This window comes from Lithobates pipiens, unplaced genomic scaffold (assembly GCF_037356315.1).
Source record: "Lithobates pipiens isolate NorthernLeopardFrog02 unplaced genomic scaffold, aLitPip1_a1.2 Scaffold_14, whole genome shotgun sequence".
Lineage (NCBI taxonomy): Eukaryota > Metazoa > Chordata > Amphibia > Anura > Ranidae > Lithobates > Lithobates pipiens.
This window is the reverse complement of record NW_027507728.1, coordinates 3,615,908-3,633,045: the sequence shown is the minus strand read 5'-3', so window position 1 is coordinate 3,633,045 and position 17,138 is coordinate 3,615,908. Positions and strand designations below refer to the sequence as shown.

Genomic DNA, 17,138 nt, shown 5'->3' with positions numbered 1-17,138 from the left:
TCTCTACTCCCGGGATGAAAACTGCTGATAGGCATGGGACATTCCTTTCTGCCCAAATTAGAATATGGTCCCCTATCTTTGGCAAACAGCCTAAAAGACGTTGGGGTGAAGAGACCATTCCCCAGGGAATATCTTCTGGCGATTTAAGCAGTCCGCCTGCCAATTATCTACACCCGGGGTGAAAACTGCCGATAGGCATGGGACATTCCTTTCTAAACAAATTAGAATATGGTTCACCTCTCTCTGAGCTGAGAGACTCTTAGTGTCCCCTTGGTGATTGATATAGGCCACAGCCATGGCATTGTCTGATTGGATTATGGCAGGAAAATTCTTTAACCTGGCTGGAGGTCCAGGTTTTCAAGGCCAGACACGCTGCCCAAATCTCTAGGATGTTGATGGGCAGGGTTCTTTCGGATCTCGACCACTGTCCCTGGACAGTTGTTTTCTCTAGTACTGCTCCCCAGCCAGAGAGGGTCTGTCATTACTAATTTCCAGATAACTGGTCTGAAGGATTTTCCTTTCAGCAGATTCTGGGTTAGTAACCACCAATTGAGGCTTTGGGACATACTTGGGGGCAGCCGCATTGGCAAGTCCAAAGCTTGGGTTGTTTTGTTACAAGCAGACAGGATACAGTTTTGCAACAGTCTTGAATGGAACTGTGCATAGGAAACTGTTTCAAATGAAACTACCATCTTTCCTAACAACCATCTTTCCAAAGGCAAATAGCGGGATCTCTTTTTGACCTGACCATGCGCACCAGCTCTAGTATGGAGCTGATCTTTACCAGAGGTGAGAACACCCCTTTTTGGGCTGTGTCTATGATCAGGCCCAAATACTCCAGCTTTCTTAGCGGTTTTAAGGAACACTTCTCTAGGTTGAGAATGCAACCCAGACTTTCCAGGTAACTCAGAGCACATCTTCACTCGTGACCAACACCTTAGACACTGGCGAAAAAACTGAGGTACTCCCGGAAGGAGGAGGGGTTATATAGGGGAGTCAACTTCCTGCATTGGTTATACCAGTGTCAACACCTGAAGGTGGCCCGTAACCCATTAAGTAATTACTTAAAGCTCTGTGTCCCATGATGTACGGTAAAGAAAATTCTTATTTCTGGCTTTGCAAAGTGTGTCTAGTTTTCCTCCAATGTCTGTAAATTTGCTCATCTGTCACTTCACTGGGCTTATTCACCCTCCAGGTTAAGGCCTTTTGCACACTGCAGCTAGAAAAAGCTCAGTACAGTTTTTTTTTTTATACTGAGCTAAAATACAGCCCATTCATTGTAATGTGCCTATGCACACAGGAGCGTAAACAAGCGCTGTACATTCATCAGTAAAAAAAAAATTTGAAAAAACTGCTTTTTTGGTCAGTAATTTATGCCTCGTGCACGCAGTTACACGCAAATTCCCATTTACATATTGTGCAGAACGAGAAGACACTGTATATGTACAATATTTCCTACATATTTCAACATTAGAGCATAGTTTACAATTGTGGTGGTGGTGGTGGTGGGGGGGGGGTTTGTTCAGTAAAAACAGGCAGTTGAGGCTTTAAAGGCAGCTGTATGGAGTAGACACATGCTGGGGCTGCAATACTTTGCCCATGTGGCAAAAAGTACACATTAGACAAAAAATACACATGCACGTGCGGCAAACATTATCCCCCCTGACACGTTTGGTTGACTTTTAGGGCTTAAAGTGGTTCTAAAGCCTAAACATTTCCTACCTTTATGCATTCTCTGCATTAAGGTAAAAAAAATGTTTAGATAGCAGTAAGCTCCCTCAACCACACTTATACTTACCAGAGCCCTCACTGATCCAGTGTTGTGCTCATCTGTAGCGGCTGTCTCCACTTTCACAGGCTTTGCTGAGGCAGCAGGAGCCATTGGCTCTCGCTGTTGTCAGTCAAATCCAGTGGAGAGGGAGCAGGGGCAGGGGCAGGGCCAAGCTGCGCTGTCTCTATCTCTGTATGCGGGCAGCATGGCTCGGGATCAAGCCTGCATGTGTTCCACAGTAGGAAGTGGATTCCTATTGTGGTACTCCAAAAAGAGGAGGAGCAAAGAACTCTGGTGGGGGACGCCTGCAGAGGAGGATCAGGCCGCTCTGTGCAAATCTATTGCACAGAGCAGGTAAGTAGAAAATGTTTGTTATTTAAAATATAAATAAACTTTACAATCACTTTAAATCAGGTGGTGAGCATGCAACATAATGCCTCTTTAGTATCTGTCAAATGCTCTCTGAAAAGTGATCCATTGCGGATCACTGTTCAGATGGTTATCACTAGTGTGAACAAGCCCAAATGCAGAGTGAGGGTATACCTAAACAATCCATTTAATTTGTATCTAATCAAGTAGGCACATTTTACATAACCATTGTTAGATCTAAGACCCCTTTCACACCAGGGCGTTTTGCAGGCGCTATAGCGTTAGAAATAGCTCCTGCAATCCGCCCTAAAAAAGCTGCACCATTGTATGTAGTGTGAAAGCCCGAGGGCTTTCACACTACAGCGGTGCGCTGGCAGGACGGGAGGGAAAAGTCCTGCCAGCAGCTTCTTTGGAGCGGTGTGTTTACCGCTCCTCCACCGCTGCTCCCCATTGAAATCAATGGGGCAGCGCTGTAATACCGCCGGCAAAACGCCGCTATTACGGCATATTGCCGGCAGTTTCAACCCTTTCTCGGCCGCTAGCGGGGGGTAAAAGCGCCCCGCTAGCGCTCAAAATGCGCCGCAAATCCGGCGGTAAAACGCCGCTAAAAATAGCGGCGTTTTACCGCCCACGCTATTGGCGGTGTGGTGTGAAAGGGGTCTAAAGGAGATTATACAATCTGATTGTAAGTATGTGGCCATCTTATGCCGCGTACACACGGGAGGACTGTATGGCGTACTTAGTCCGTCTAAACACATTTCAGCGGACAGTCCGCTCGTGTGTGGGCTTCAGCGGACTTTTTCAGCGTGCAGTCCGGCGTACTAAGAATTTCGGATTTTTCGAAATTCTGTCCGTCGTACTTTGGTTTCAGCGGACAATCCGCTCGTCACTATGCTAGTTCGACGGACTAAGAATGGCGCATGCCCAGAAAGGATTTACACGGCGGAAGGGTGCTTTGCTGTGTATTGGACTTCCTATTTCTAGTCCCCCCGTACGTGCTGTACACGTCATCGCGCAAGCTTTCGACGGACTGTTTGTGCATCCGTGTGTGGTCAAGTCCGTTCAGTGGAAAGTACGACGGACTGTCTGTCGGATTGTATGACGAACTAAGTACGCCATACAGTCCGCTCGTGTGTACGCGGCATTAGTCAGACTGTTATGATCGATTTGTAGCACTGCTGTTATGATGTGTCAGAGGCTGAATTGTCTTGTCGGGTGACGGCTTCTAAACCCGGTGATGTAGCTGCATGAATGAGGGTAAAAGAAAATAGGTGATTTAGGAAAATAAAAGTGTCGTTATCACGAAAAAAATAAAGGGGAGGGGTATATAGAAGCAGCAATGGCTTCCCATTATGCAGCAGACTTTCCAACATACTTATGTCAGCTTTCCCAGGTGATAGTTGAAATTTGATGGATTATCAAGGAGCTTTAAACTGCACTGGTGCAAAGGCCGTCTACTTCATTCCCTTGCCGCACCCTAAATATCCCCGAGTGCCTCTACCAGCTGCACACTAAAGTTCCTTATCATATGAACAGCAGGAATACACACGGCATTCACCTGCTGACACAAAAACAGAGGTCTGTCAACTCTTCAGCTGCACCATCTGTCTGCGGAGAAAGACAGAAGGCGGTACAGAGCCAAACACATACAGTGATAAGAATCAGTCTGGGTAAACATCTTACCGCTGGCTGGCATCGGCGGCAAAATGTCAGAGGACTTCTAACTCTGCCAGTAAATATTATTACATTCCGTCATCAATGGAAAGAAGAAGCCGACAGTCTGTCCTGTGTGTTCAGAATCCGTAATAATATATAATAATATATCCCACCGTTGTGCCACTTACTGTTTTCCGCCATAAGATTGCACGGTACTGTGGTATGCGCTGGTTATTTTGGTCAGAGAGGACCACAGATAGGAAAAATGGGTTCCGTTCCGCATCGGTTCCTATGTAGTTCTGGTGAACTGTTCAATGACAAACACATGACACAATTCACTAACATAACATCACAGCATTTTCCACTTTTTTTATTTTTATTTTTATAAATCAAAGTTTTATTAAACATATTTTTTCTATCCATGTACCATCACATTTTCAATTCCAATACTTTCTTTCCATATTCTCTTTAAAGCGGAGGTCCACCCTAAAATGGACCTTCCGCTCATCGGAATCCTCCCCCCCTCCGGCGCCACAATTGGCACCTTTCAGGGGGGAGGGGGGTGCAGTTACCTGGATAATCCAGGTATCTGCACCCACTTCCGGGATAGCTCTCTGCGGAAAGGGGCGTAGATTACGCCCCTTTCCGCAAGTGCCCGCCCCCTTCCGCAAGTGCCCCGCTGCCTGCTGGGAAACACACAGATCCCAGAGGCAGCGGGGACCGTCCTTATTGTGCAGCGCGACTCACGCATGCGCAGTAGAGAACCGGGAAATGAAGCCGAAAGGCTCCATTTCCTGATTCCCATACCCAAGATGGCGGCGGCAGCATCCGAGTGACGATCTAGAGATCGGCTTCGGGTGCCGACATTGCGGGCGCGCTGGACAGGTAAGTGTCATTATTTTAAAAGTCAGCAGCTGCAGTATTTGTAGCTGCTGGCTTTAAAAAAAAAAAAAAAAAGGAGTCCCGGCGGACTCCCGCTTTAAGATTGAGGCTTGGGGGGGGGGATTCTACTTCTTGGGCTCGGTTTTGCTAAAAATTACCCTTTTTCTCATTTGTGTTTCTCTATCCCTCTTGCTAACTATTCTCTACGTGTGTTCAATCCCATATTCAGATTTGTGTCCATTGTGTATCATCGTTTTACCCATTGATAATTTCAGCGTGTGCTTCTTCCTTTCCTACTTATACTTTTTCCCCTCTTCTTTTTTTCTCCCTTCTCTCACCTAATTCACCTCCATCTGTGCCCCCAGTTACTAAGTAAATCCTTAATGTGAAAAAAAAAGGGGGGGTAAAGAGGGGGGCAGGGACAAGAAAGCCCTCCCCCTCTTCCCACCTTTGTGCAACTAGTGTCTGATGTGCATTTTCCTATCTTCTTAATACTTTCAATATTTTCTTACACACTATATTTTTGCCTATGTTCTTGTTATTGTCTTGCTTATGGAGACGTTTTTTCCCCCTCTAAGCCGTTGTACACACGGTCAGAGATTCCGACAGAATGTGTCCTATCCGACCGTTTTGTCGGATAATCCGACTGTGTGTGGTCTGCATCGGACTGTTTCCATCGGAATATCCGTCGGACCCAATTTTCCAACTTGTTGGAAATATTTTCCGACAAACTGATCCGATCGGACATACTCCGATCATGTGTAGAGAATTCCGATCGGACAAAGTGCCACGCATGCTCAGATCAAATTCCTACACCAAAGCTATTGGCTACTAGCCTGAACGTAGTCCCGTTGTAACAAAATAACGTCATCACGTTCTGAACGATCGGATTTTCCGACAACTTGGTCCGACCGTGTGTATGCAACAGTTTCGGACACAATCCATTGGACAAAATCCGTTGGACAAAATCCAACGGATTTGGTTGGCAGAATGTCCGACCGTGTGTACAAAGGCTAAGATTTAGTGCATCTTTACCTTTTTTCCCTTTCCTCTCCTCTCCACTTATTTTCATTTTCCACTTATCCTGTCAGATTTACAAGGACAGTATACTATAATTTGCAACCATAATTCATTACATAGATGGCCCTATCTGTTTTTTGTGTACATATTGTGAGATATTATATATATATATATATATATATATATATATATATATATACACACACACACACACACACACACACACACACACACACACACACACACACACACACACACACTCTTACAGGCCACTTTATAAGGTACAGCTTGCTAGTCCTGGGTTGGACCCCCTTTTGCCTTCAGAACTGGCATAATTGTTCGTGGCATAGATTCAACAAGGTGTTGGAAAAAAATTCTGAGATTTGGTCCATATTGACATGATGGCATCATGCAGTTGCTGCAGATTTGTCGGCTGCACGGCCATGATGCGAATCTTCCACCTCACCGCATCCCAAAGGCGCTCTATTGGATGGAGATCTGGTGACTGTGGAGGCCATTGGTGAACAGTGAACTCATTGTCATTTTCAAGAAACCAGTTTGAGGTGATTTGAGCTTTGTAACATGGTGTATTATCCTGCTGGAAGTAGTCATCAGAAGATGGGTACACCGTAGTCATAAAGGGATGGACACGATCAGCAACAATACTCATGTAGGCCGTAATGTTTAAAGAGGAAGTAAACCCTAATGGGTTTACTTCCTCTTTGATTCCCTGCAAAGGTAAAGCATAATGGGCTACTATGCATCGTATAGTAGCCCATTATGTGTCACTTACCTGACACAGGAGCCAGCGAAGTCACCGCTGTCCCCTTGAGTACGGAGCGTCCATCTTCTTGGTGGGTCTCGCTGCTCCGGCGCTGTCATTCGACGGAGCCGCAATGACGTCACTCCCGCGCATGCGCACGGGAGCTGCCACTCGTGGCATATCGCCGTTAACAGCGGCACGCTCAGTGCGCCTGCGCGCCGCTGTCTACGGCGCATGCGGTGCCTGTCTTTTGGCAAATATCTCCTAAACCATGTAGGTTTAGGAGATATTTCTTGGACCTACAGGTAAGCCTTAATCTAGGCTTACCTGTAGGTCAAAGTGGTTTGTAAGGGTTTACAACCACTTTAAATGATGCTCTACTGGTACCAAAGCGTGCCAAGAAAATATCCCCCGCACCATTACACCACCAGCCTAAACCGTTGATGCAAGGCAGGATGGATCCATGATTTCATGTTGTTTATGCCAAATTCTGATCCTACCATCTAAATGTCGCTGCTGAAATTTAGAATTATCAGGCCAGGCAACATTATTTTTTCATTGTGTAAATTGTAGCCTCAGTTTCCTGTTCTTACCTGACAGGAGTGGCAGCCAGTCAAAAAAACAAAAATACATATATTCATACTGTTTATGTTCAAACGCTTTTATAATTCATTTTGCTTGTAAGTGCAATTTGTAGGGGGGGACAGGGATTGAATTATTAAATTTTTACCTTACGAAATGACGCTATGTATATTCATCTCTTTGTCATGAGTGACATGTAGATGGAAAGACCGGCTTTGCTGCTCCATGAACGGATGATTGTATTTATCCGATGAGTTTACTACCATAGGGGTGATAACGCACGAGGTGTGGTGACGGTCAAACAATAAGGATATGTACCACATGGGACACATATGGATGAAATTTTATTTGTGGTTTTTATGTAACTAAATTATGTGATCATATGGATGGACCAAATTCATGGACTATATAACAATTTGAATTTGAGCACTGCTAATGTTGGATTTTATTCAGCATATTTGTTCTGATTGTTAATTTTATTATAGTAGCTGCTAAAATAATATATTTCCTGGAATTTTTGACCATAAGCGCTTTTCCACAAATTTTCTTTGATTCTTTATTCATGGCTGTGTTCTTAGGCAAAAGTGAGTGAGCCCACTCCCTTGGCTGAGAAGCAACCCCACACATATGAATGGTCTCAGGAGGCTTTACTGTTGGCTTGACACAGGACTGATGGTAGCGCTCACCTTTTCTTCTCTGGACAAGGTTTTTTCCGGATTCCCCAAACAATCGGAAAGGGGATTTTTTAGAGAAAATTACTTTACCCCAGTCCTCAGCAGTCCAATCCCTATACTTTTTGCAGAATATTAGTCTGCCCATGATGTTTTTCCTGGAGAGAAGTAGCTTCTTTGTTGCCCTTCTTGACACATCCTCCAAAAGTCTTCACCTCACTGTGCATTCAGATGCACTCACACCTGCCTGCTGCCATTCCTGAGCAAGCTCAGCACTGGTGGTGCCCCAATCCTGCAGATGAATCAACTGTAGGAGATGGTCCTTGTGCTTGCTGGACTTTCTTGGGTGCCCTGAAGCCTTCTTCACAAATGCAGTGCAAAATGTTTTTTATGGGATTAAATTCATTTTCATGGCAAAGCGGGACTTTGGAAATGAATTGCAATGCATCTGATCACTCTTCATAACATTCTGTATATGAGAATTTCCAACATAAAAACTTAGGCAGCAGACTCTGTGAAAATTACTATTTTGGCCACGGCCAAAGTTTTGAGATACTCACCAGTCCGGCACCAACAACCACGCCACATTCAAGGTCACTTAAATCCCATTTCTTCCCTATTCTGTTGCTCAGTTGGAACTTCAGCAAGTCGTCTTCACAATTTCTAGATGCCTAAATGCATTGAGTTGCTGCCATGTGATTGGCTTATTAGCAATTTGTGTTACCAAGCAATTGAACAGGTGTACCTAATAAAGTGCCGGTGAGTATATATATTTATTACACACACACACACACATACACAGGGCTCAAAATTTCAAGTCCTGAGCTACTAGTCAGGCCTTGAGAGAGTTACTCGCCACCAGTTACCCCACCCAAACCCTACCCTGCCCCGCCCCTAAACACGCACTCGTAAATTATCTCATGAATAATACTTTATTCAGTATTAGGTTTCGTTTCGCCTCCCCCAGTATGCCTCTACCTCCAATGCACCTCTAATGCCTCAGCCAGGACGCCTCTACCTCCAGCACCTCCCCAGTACGCCTCTACCTCCAGCACCTCCCCAGTACGCCTCTACCTCCAGCACCTCCCCAGTACGCCTCTACCTCCAGCACCTCCCCAGTACGCCTCTACCTCCAGCACCTCCCCCAGTACACCTCTACCGCTAACACCTCTTCTCAGCATATCTCTGCCTCCAATGTGTGCTTTTAACGACCCCCCAGCACACCTCGTCTTCTGACCTCCCCTCTCCAGAACACCTATGTCTCTAATCCCCCCCAATCCAGCACATCAATGCTTTCAATATTCTCCCTAATCCATCATCCTTATGCCTCCAATCCCCCTCAATCCATCATACCTATGCCTCCAATTCCACCCCCCCGATGCCAACCCATCATACCTGTGCCTCCAATTCCACCACCACTCCCCCCCCCCCCAATCTATCATACCGTATGATAGATTGTGGGGGGGGGGTGGAATTGTAGGCATACATATGATGGATTGGGAAGGGGGGGAGTGGGATTGGAGGCATAGATAAGATGGATTAGGAAGGCAGAGAGGGGCAGTCCCAGGCAGCTCTTTAAAGCCTATAGAACAGCACGGTCTGTGTGCCTGGGCGTTGATGTGCAGGAGGGAGGCGGAGAGGGGCGGTCCAAGGTGGCTCTTGAATGTATATTGAAGTGCATGGTCTGTGTGCCTGGGTGGGGATGTGCAGCAGAAAGGAGGTGGAGAGGGGCGGTCCCAGGCGGCTCTTTCATGCCTATTGAACAGCATGCTCTGCAAGCCTGGGCGGGGATGTGTGGCAGGAGGTGGAGAGGGGCGGTCGTAGGCGGCTGACTGTGTATATATTGAAACTGCTGCGCTGCGAGCCTGTGTGCGGCGAGGGGGCCACTGGCTATACATTCCTGGGACAGCACAGCCCTGTCATTACTTGCCCCCCTCATTTGTTTACTTGCCAAATGTGAGTGCAAACTTTGAGGGCTGTGTGTGTGTATATATATATATGTGTGTGTGTGTGTGTGTGTTCTGTCTGTAAGAGGGACAGAGTGCAGAAAAGTGAAAATGTGGCTGGAAGAGACACACCTTTCCCGAGGAAATATTTGAAGTACCATCGTGTGTGATACTCTGGATTTTCCAGATGTACATCTGTTCTCCTCCATGTACCCGGCGTGTATTCTGTATTCTGTAACACACAAAAGACATGGGTCAAAGCCAGAGATCTCATGAAGCATACAGTGCCTTGCGAAAGTATTCGGCCCCCTTGAACTTTTCAACCTTTTGCCACATTTCAGGCTTCAAACATAAAGATATAAAATTTAAATTTTTTGTGAAGAATTGCCAACAAGTGGGACACAATTGTGAAGTGGAACGAAATCTATTGGATAATTTAAACTTTTTTAGCAAATAAAAAACTGAAAAGTGGTGCGTGCAAAATTATTCGGCCCCTTTACTTTCAGTGCAGCAAACTCACTCCAGAAGTTCAGCGAGGATCTCTGAATGATCCAATGTTGTCCTAAATGACTGATGGTGATAAATACAATCCACCTGTGTGTAATCAAGTCTCTGTATAAATGCACCAGCTCTGTGATAGTCTCAGGGTTCTGTTGAAAGCGCAGAGAGCATCATGAAGACCAAGGAACACACCAGGCAGGTCCGTAATACTGTTGTGGAGAAGTTTAAAGCCGGATTTGGATACAAAAAGAATTCCCAAGCTTTAAACATCCCAAGGAGCACTGTGCAAGCGATCATTTTGAAATGGAAGGAGTATCAGATCACTGCAAATCTACCAAGACCTGGCCACCCTCTAAACTTTCAGCTCAGACAAGGAGAAGACTGATCAGAGATGCAGCCAAGAGGCCCGTGATCACTCTGGATGAACTGCAGAGAACTACAGCTGAGGTGGGAGAGTCTGTCCATAGGACAACAATCGGTCGTACACTGCACAAATCTGCCCTTTATGGAAGAGTGGCAAGAAGAAAGCCATTTCTCAAAGATATCCATAAAAAGTCTTGTCTAAAGTTTGCCACAAACCACCTGGGAGACACACCAAACATGTGGAAGAAGGTGCTCTGGTCAGATGAAACCAAAATCAAACTTTTTGCCCACAATGCAAAACGATATGTTTGGCGTAAAAGCAACACAGCTCATCACCCTCAACACACCATCCCCACTGTCAAACATTGTGGTGGCAGCATCATGGTTTGGGCCTGCTTTTCTTCAGCAGGGACAGGGAAGATGGTTAAAATTGAGGGGAAGATGGATGCAGCCAAATACAGGACCATTCTGGATGAAAACCTGTTGGAGTCTGCAAAAGACCTGAAACTGGGACGGAGATTTATCTTCCAACAAGACAATGATTCCAAACATACAGCAAAATCTACAAAGGAATGGTTCACAAATAAACGTATCCAGGTGTTAGAATGGCCAAGTCAAAGTCCAGACCTGAATCCAATTGAGAATCTGTGGAAAGAGCTGAAAACTGCAGTTCACAAACGCTCTCCATCCAACCTCACTGAGCTCCAGCTGTGACTCTACAAAGTATTAACGCAAGGGGGCCGAATAATTTCACATGGCACTGTAGTTCAGCCCTTAGCGATACACCTCTCTCTGTAACAGAAGCAATGTACATAATTATTGTATATAGATTAATAACAGAGCAATATGAACAATGATCGAGACTCTGAACAGAACAATACAAGTGACGGGGACTATAAACAGCAATATAGATTATATATGGTACTAGAATTAACAAAGACTAAGCAGCTTTCAAGGAGTAAATATTAAAAAGATATATTACATAAATAAATACAAGTGCTTTGGGCCTGGTAGGTTTCTGTGACGTTTCAGGAACTAGGTGACTTTGGAAGGAAAAGAATTCTACAGAAGGAAGAGCGCCCCCCGGTGTACGGCAGCACATCTGCTTTCCTCTAATCCACTCTTACAAACATAAAAACGTCTCTTCACCAATTTCACTGCCCTAATGGATTTACATCACAAACAATACAATTCTAGGATATCAAAGAGGAAGATGAAACGGGGCAAACAAGAAAATGTATTGTCTGTTTTATCTCCCTGACATAGTTCTTCTCAGTGCAAAGAGCACGGAGATCAGCACTCACATCAGTGAGATTACAGAAAGGGGCGCCATCTATAGCCCTCTCTTTACTGGCATAAAATGATCTCACTAAATTATATGGTATTCTTCAACTTCAAAAATAAAAATAAAATCCAAATATAAAATACTCTTCAGTGCCATAATGATATATATTAAAAATATCAGGGAGTCTATTTATAAAACATTCATTGCACGAATGTTAGAAACATTCGTGCAAGCTGCATGAAAATTCGCCGCCATTCTTGTAAGAAATGAATTCCTGTATTATCAGCTTCATATAGTGGCATATAGATTTCTAATTGAGGTATTTCAGAAAACTATACCACACTTTGCCCACTAAATAGAGCTACTGATACAGGCATTAATCTCTTTCAAATATTACAGTGACATTTGGTTCAGTCTGCACAAATGCTTCTGACATTTGCAAGAAATATTTTATAAATAGACCTCTAAGGGGCACCACATGCAGTCCAGTGCTTTTTTTCTGCATCAAAAACTCATTGAAAGTAGGTTATATGGTTTCCAATGGCATAGTTCACACCAGTGCGGTCAGTTTCAGAAAAAAAAAAAAGTAGAACATGCTGCATTTTTTCCTGCACTGGACCATACTGGAACGCGGTAAAATGCATAAAACAAACGCACGGGACTGCATTAAAAATGCACCGAACCCTAGGACAGGAAAAAAAGAAAACAGAAAAAGGGAAGAAAAAAAGCACCTGGAATGCATCCGGAAACTCATAAAAGATGTATCAGAACGCGTCAATAACACATTAACGCTCATGCAGAAAAATGCACTGGATTGCATCAAAAACGCACCAGACTCCAGTACAGTAAAAAAAGAAAACCGTAAAAAAGAAGAAAAAAAAAAAGCACCTGGAATGCATCCGGGAAAGCATCAAAGATGCATCGGAACATGTCAAGAACACGTTAAAACTGCTCATGCAGAAATGCATCCAGAATGGCTCTGGAGGGTGTTTTTATGGTGTGAAACAGCCCTAAATGTATTTAAAACATAACTAGCGTAAATACCTGAATAAAGCTCTTTATAACCCCATGTACCGTAGCACATAGCCTAGGAGAAGGTCAACATTTGAGGCCATTCAGGTGGTCTGTATGCACATGTGTGCTGACAAGTAATATTTACACAGGAAGTGAGTGTAGAGATGATATCATGTGTCTTTTGCTGCTCCTTCATTGTCCAACACAAGGCTGGGAACAGAGGGGGTGACCTAGCTATGCTGCTTAAAGGAGCTGATACTTACTTCTCCTTTAATGGTACAACGTCCCTTGCCAGTGCTGGCATCTCTTACCCAGGACTTTCCTGGTGCTGTGGCCATCTTCATTGGCTGGCACAGGGTGACATTGCTCCTGTACATGCTCAGGAGTTTCGGTCACTCCGGCACAAAGGCACTGTGCCAAAATGTATACCGAGCTGTGCTTGTGCAGCTCAGTGTACATTCCAAAGGACAATGTGAGCATGTAGGTAGGTTTATTTTATTGTAGAAGAGATATTGCACGTCTCTTCTGCAATAAAGGGCCTGCCTGTTTGTAGTCTTTAAATCTAGGACTTTAGTTTTGCTTTATAGTGCCCATTCACACCAAACCGTTGTGCTTTAAACCTGTGTTCTGTGTACATTTCCTTGGGCCTTACATGCCAGAGACCAGGAAACACAAAAACATAAAATTCAGCAACACAGATCTGACACCTTGTTAAATATCAGATTATTCACCATCGTGAACACATACACTATATTGCTGAAAGTATTGGGACGCCTGCCTTTACACCAGGGCTTGACAAATTAGCTTGGAATCTCGGAGCCAGCTAAAAAAATTTGGAGCCAGGTTTTTTTTTTTTTTTTAACGACCGACAAAACGCCCAACCCCCCCCCCCCCCTCCCGCCACACTCCGGTGCTCTTCACCGCTTACCGTGGCCATCAGTAACAGTGGAGGCGATCCGGACCTGTCCCTGGCCTGACATGGAGACCAGTGAGGGGAAGATGGCCCGTCTCCATAGCTCTTAAAAAGGGACATTTTATTTTTATTCTTTTCAAATGCCATTTTTTTTTATAATGCATTTTAGTTTAACTATGAGATCGGAGGTCTTTTTGACCCCAGATCTCATATTTAAGAGGACCTGTCATGCTTTTTTTTATATTACAAGGGATTATTACATTGTAATAGAAATAAAAGTGACACTTTTTTTTTTTTTTTTAAAGAACAGAGAAAAAAAAAAAAAAAAAAGTTAAAATAAATAAGAAAAAAATAAATTATTTTAAACGCGCCCCGTAACTCAAAACATGCAACCGGTAGAATTTTTTTTAAACGTCGCCTATGGAGATTTTAAAGGGTAAAAATTTGTTGGCAATTCCACAAGCGGATGCATTTTTGCAGCGTGACATGTTGCGTATCAATTTACTCAGCGTGACATTATCTTTCACAATATAAAAAAAAATAAAAAATTGGGCTAACTTTACTGTTGTCTTATTTTTTTATTAAAAAAAGTATTTTTTTCCCCAAAAAAGTGCACTTATAAGACCGCTGTGCAAATACGGTGTAACAGAAAGTATTGTAATGGCTGCCATTTTATTCTCTAGAGTGTTAGAATAAAAAATATATATAATGTTTGGGGGTTCCAAGTAAAGGGAAGGAGATGGGAAGGAAAACAGGCAGGGGAAGCTCCATTAGCATAGGTGGTTGTCTTGTCATACCAACGGCCACCACGAGAGGGCGCCATATTCAAGAAGGAACCATAGGTCTGCAGAAGGCCGCAAAGCCGCGGCCTCAATTACCGGCGTGGCCCAAAGCGATCGTGTGCCGAAGGAGGGGTGGGGGGATGGTGTCGCACGGAGATACCCCAGCTATGCCACCCCAGGTCGCTAATTCTAGTCGCACATGCGACCTGGCGCCCGGGGTTTGTCGAGCCCTGCTTTACACACACATGAACTTTCATGGCATCCCAGTTTTAGTCCGTGGGTTTCAATATTAAGTCGGCCCACCCTTTGCAGCTATAACAGCTTCAACTTTTCTGGGAAGGCCGTCCACAAGGTTTTGGAGTGTATCTATGGGAATGTTTGACCATTCTTCCAGAAGCGCATTTGTGAGGTCAGGCACTGTAGTGACGAGAAGGCCTGGCTCACAGTCTCCGCTCTAATTCATTTCAAAGGTGTTCTATTGGGTTGAGGTCATGACTCTGTGCAGGCCAGTCAAGTTCCTCCACCCCAAACTTGCTTATCCATGTCTTTATGGACCTTGCTTTGTGGACTGGTCCAAATCATTTGGTGTAGGGGGGATTATGGTGTGAGTTTTTTTTTTTTTTTCAGGGGTTGGGCTTGGCCCCTTAGTTCCAGTGAAGGGAACTTTTAAGGCATCAGCATACCAAGACATTTTGGACAATTTCATGTTCCCAACTTTGTGGGAACAATTTGGGGATGGCGCCTTCCTGTTCCAACATGACTGCGCACCAGTGCACTAAGCAAGGTCCATAAAGCCATGGATAAGCGAGTCTGGGGTCGGGGAACTTGATCGGCCTGCACCTCAACCTTATAGAAGACCTTTAGGATAAATTACAGCAGAGACTGTGAGCCAGGCCTTCTTGTCCACATCAGTGTGTGACCTCACAAATGCACTTCTGGAAGAATGGTCAAACATTCCCATAGATACGCTCCTAAACCTTGTGGACGGCCTTTCCCGAAGAGTTGAAGCTGTTGTAGCTGCAAAGGGTGGGCCAACGCAATATTGAACCCTACGGACTAAGACTGGGATGCTATTAAAGTTCATGTGTGTGTAGGCAGGTGTAGCAATACTTTTGGTAATATAGTGTACTTGATTTCTAAAACCCATCTGTAGTTGTCATGACTGCAGAAAGCCATCACTGAACAGGAAATACAAATAATAGGCCACTTACCGTACACCCCGGAGAGCGCTCTATCAACCTAATTGCAGATATAAAATGAAAGAAACAGAATGCTGTTCCTTGTCTCTTTACCTCGTCTGATGATCCGTTCTCCACCCGGAATCGCCCCGCTCTCTGGATGGCTCCATCCGCATCACTGGAGATCAGCTGACAGGAACATCAAAGTCAAGTAAGAAAGTCAATTAAAGGGGAATGACAAGAACAGCAGTTGTTATGACAAACAGCAAGTTGAAATATTCTGCATATAGACAGTAGTATAACGTACAGCAGTGGCTGTTTGCATGGCACGTATAGTGTTTTTGATTGAGGCCATATAACGCCAGACGGGAGAATCATACACATCTGGCGATACATGGTAAATAGCGTCCTTAGTCTGTACATTCCACCCCCAACACACATAAGAAGAGGCTTAAAGGGGTTGTAAAGGTTCATTTTTTTATTTTCCAAATAGGTTCCTTTAAGCTAGTGTATTGTTGGTTCACTTACCTTTTCCTTCGATTTCCCTTCTAAATGTTTTTTTTTTCTTTGTTTTCTTTGTCTAAATTTCTCACTTCCTGTTCCTCCTCAGTAAGCTGTTCTGGCTGACTAAACACCGCTCAGATGATGGTGTGAAGTTTACCGAGGAGAAACAGGAAGTGAGAAATTCAGTCAAAGGAAAAAAAAATTTAGAAGGGAAATCGAAGGTAAAGGTAAGTGAACCAACAATTCACTAGCTTAAAGGAACCTATTTAGAAAATAAAAAACAACCCCTTTAAATTGGGGTAACAGATGCAACCAATCATGTTCTGAAATTTATTTTCCCAGTGCAGGTTGCAGAACATCACAAAATGTCTAGTTTTGTAGAGCAACTGAGGAAAATGGAGATTATTGCGGTGCCAATCAATCAAACAGAAACAAATTGATTTTAAAAAGACAAAATATATGAAGTACAAATTAAAATTTTTTTTTTTTTTAAATTAATACAATAAAGAGATAAATCAAAATACATAGACAGATATACGAGGATCATTGGGTTAAAATACATGTCTAATGAGTCAAGTTGGTCGATGATGGTAGCGACCTTATAATTGCTCAGTGGTCAAGAGTATCCCAACATGTTTCGCCATTGAAATGGCTTCTTCAGGGGAATCCCAACTTGACCAAAGGGAAGACGAGGTAATAAGCCCTGACTCGGTCCTCAGTACGAGATGAATGGGGGTAGAAAGCAATCCAACCTGACAAACCACCATATGTGACTGCAGGGGGTAGAGAAGGTAGCAACTTGTCCCAAAACAATATAAATTGCTGAAGTGGATGTATATATAGAACGGGGACGTCAAATTTTGATACACTGGACCAAAACGATAAACAATAAGCAAACCTGGATGCGCTCAGGGTGCAGCTAACCCAGGCATGGGTTA

The 17,138-nt window shown here is 44.0% G+C and overlaps 1 protein-coding gene across 3 annotated transcripts in view; it reads right to left on the bottom strand.

The window, feature by feature from the left end:
• Positions 1-17,138, bottom strand: part of GARNL3 (GTPase activating Rap/RanGAP domain like 3) — a 372,751-nt gene that overhangs the window by 79,815 nt on the left and 275,798 nt on the right. For all 3 annotated transcript variants that reach the window (XM_077479186.1, XM_077479187.1, XM_077479188.1), the window contains 3 exons: positions 15,811-15,885; positions 9,793-9,892; positions 3,985-4,103 (listed from right to left, as the gene is read on the bottom strand). In XM_077479186.1, the coding sequence (XP_077335312.1) occupies positions 3,985-4,103; positions 9,793-9,892; positions 15,811-15,885 (294 nt within the window). The remainder of the gene's footprint in view (positions 1-3,984; positions 4,104-9,792; positions 9,893-15,810; positions 15,886-17,138) is intronic.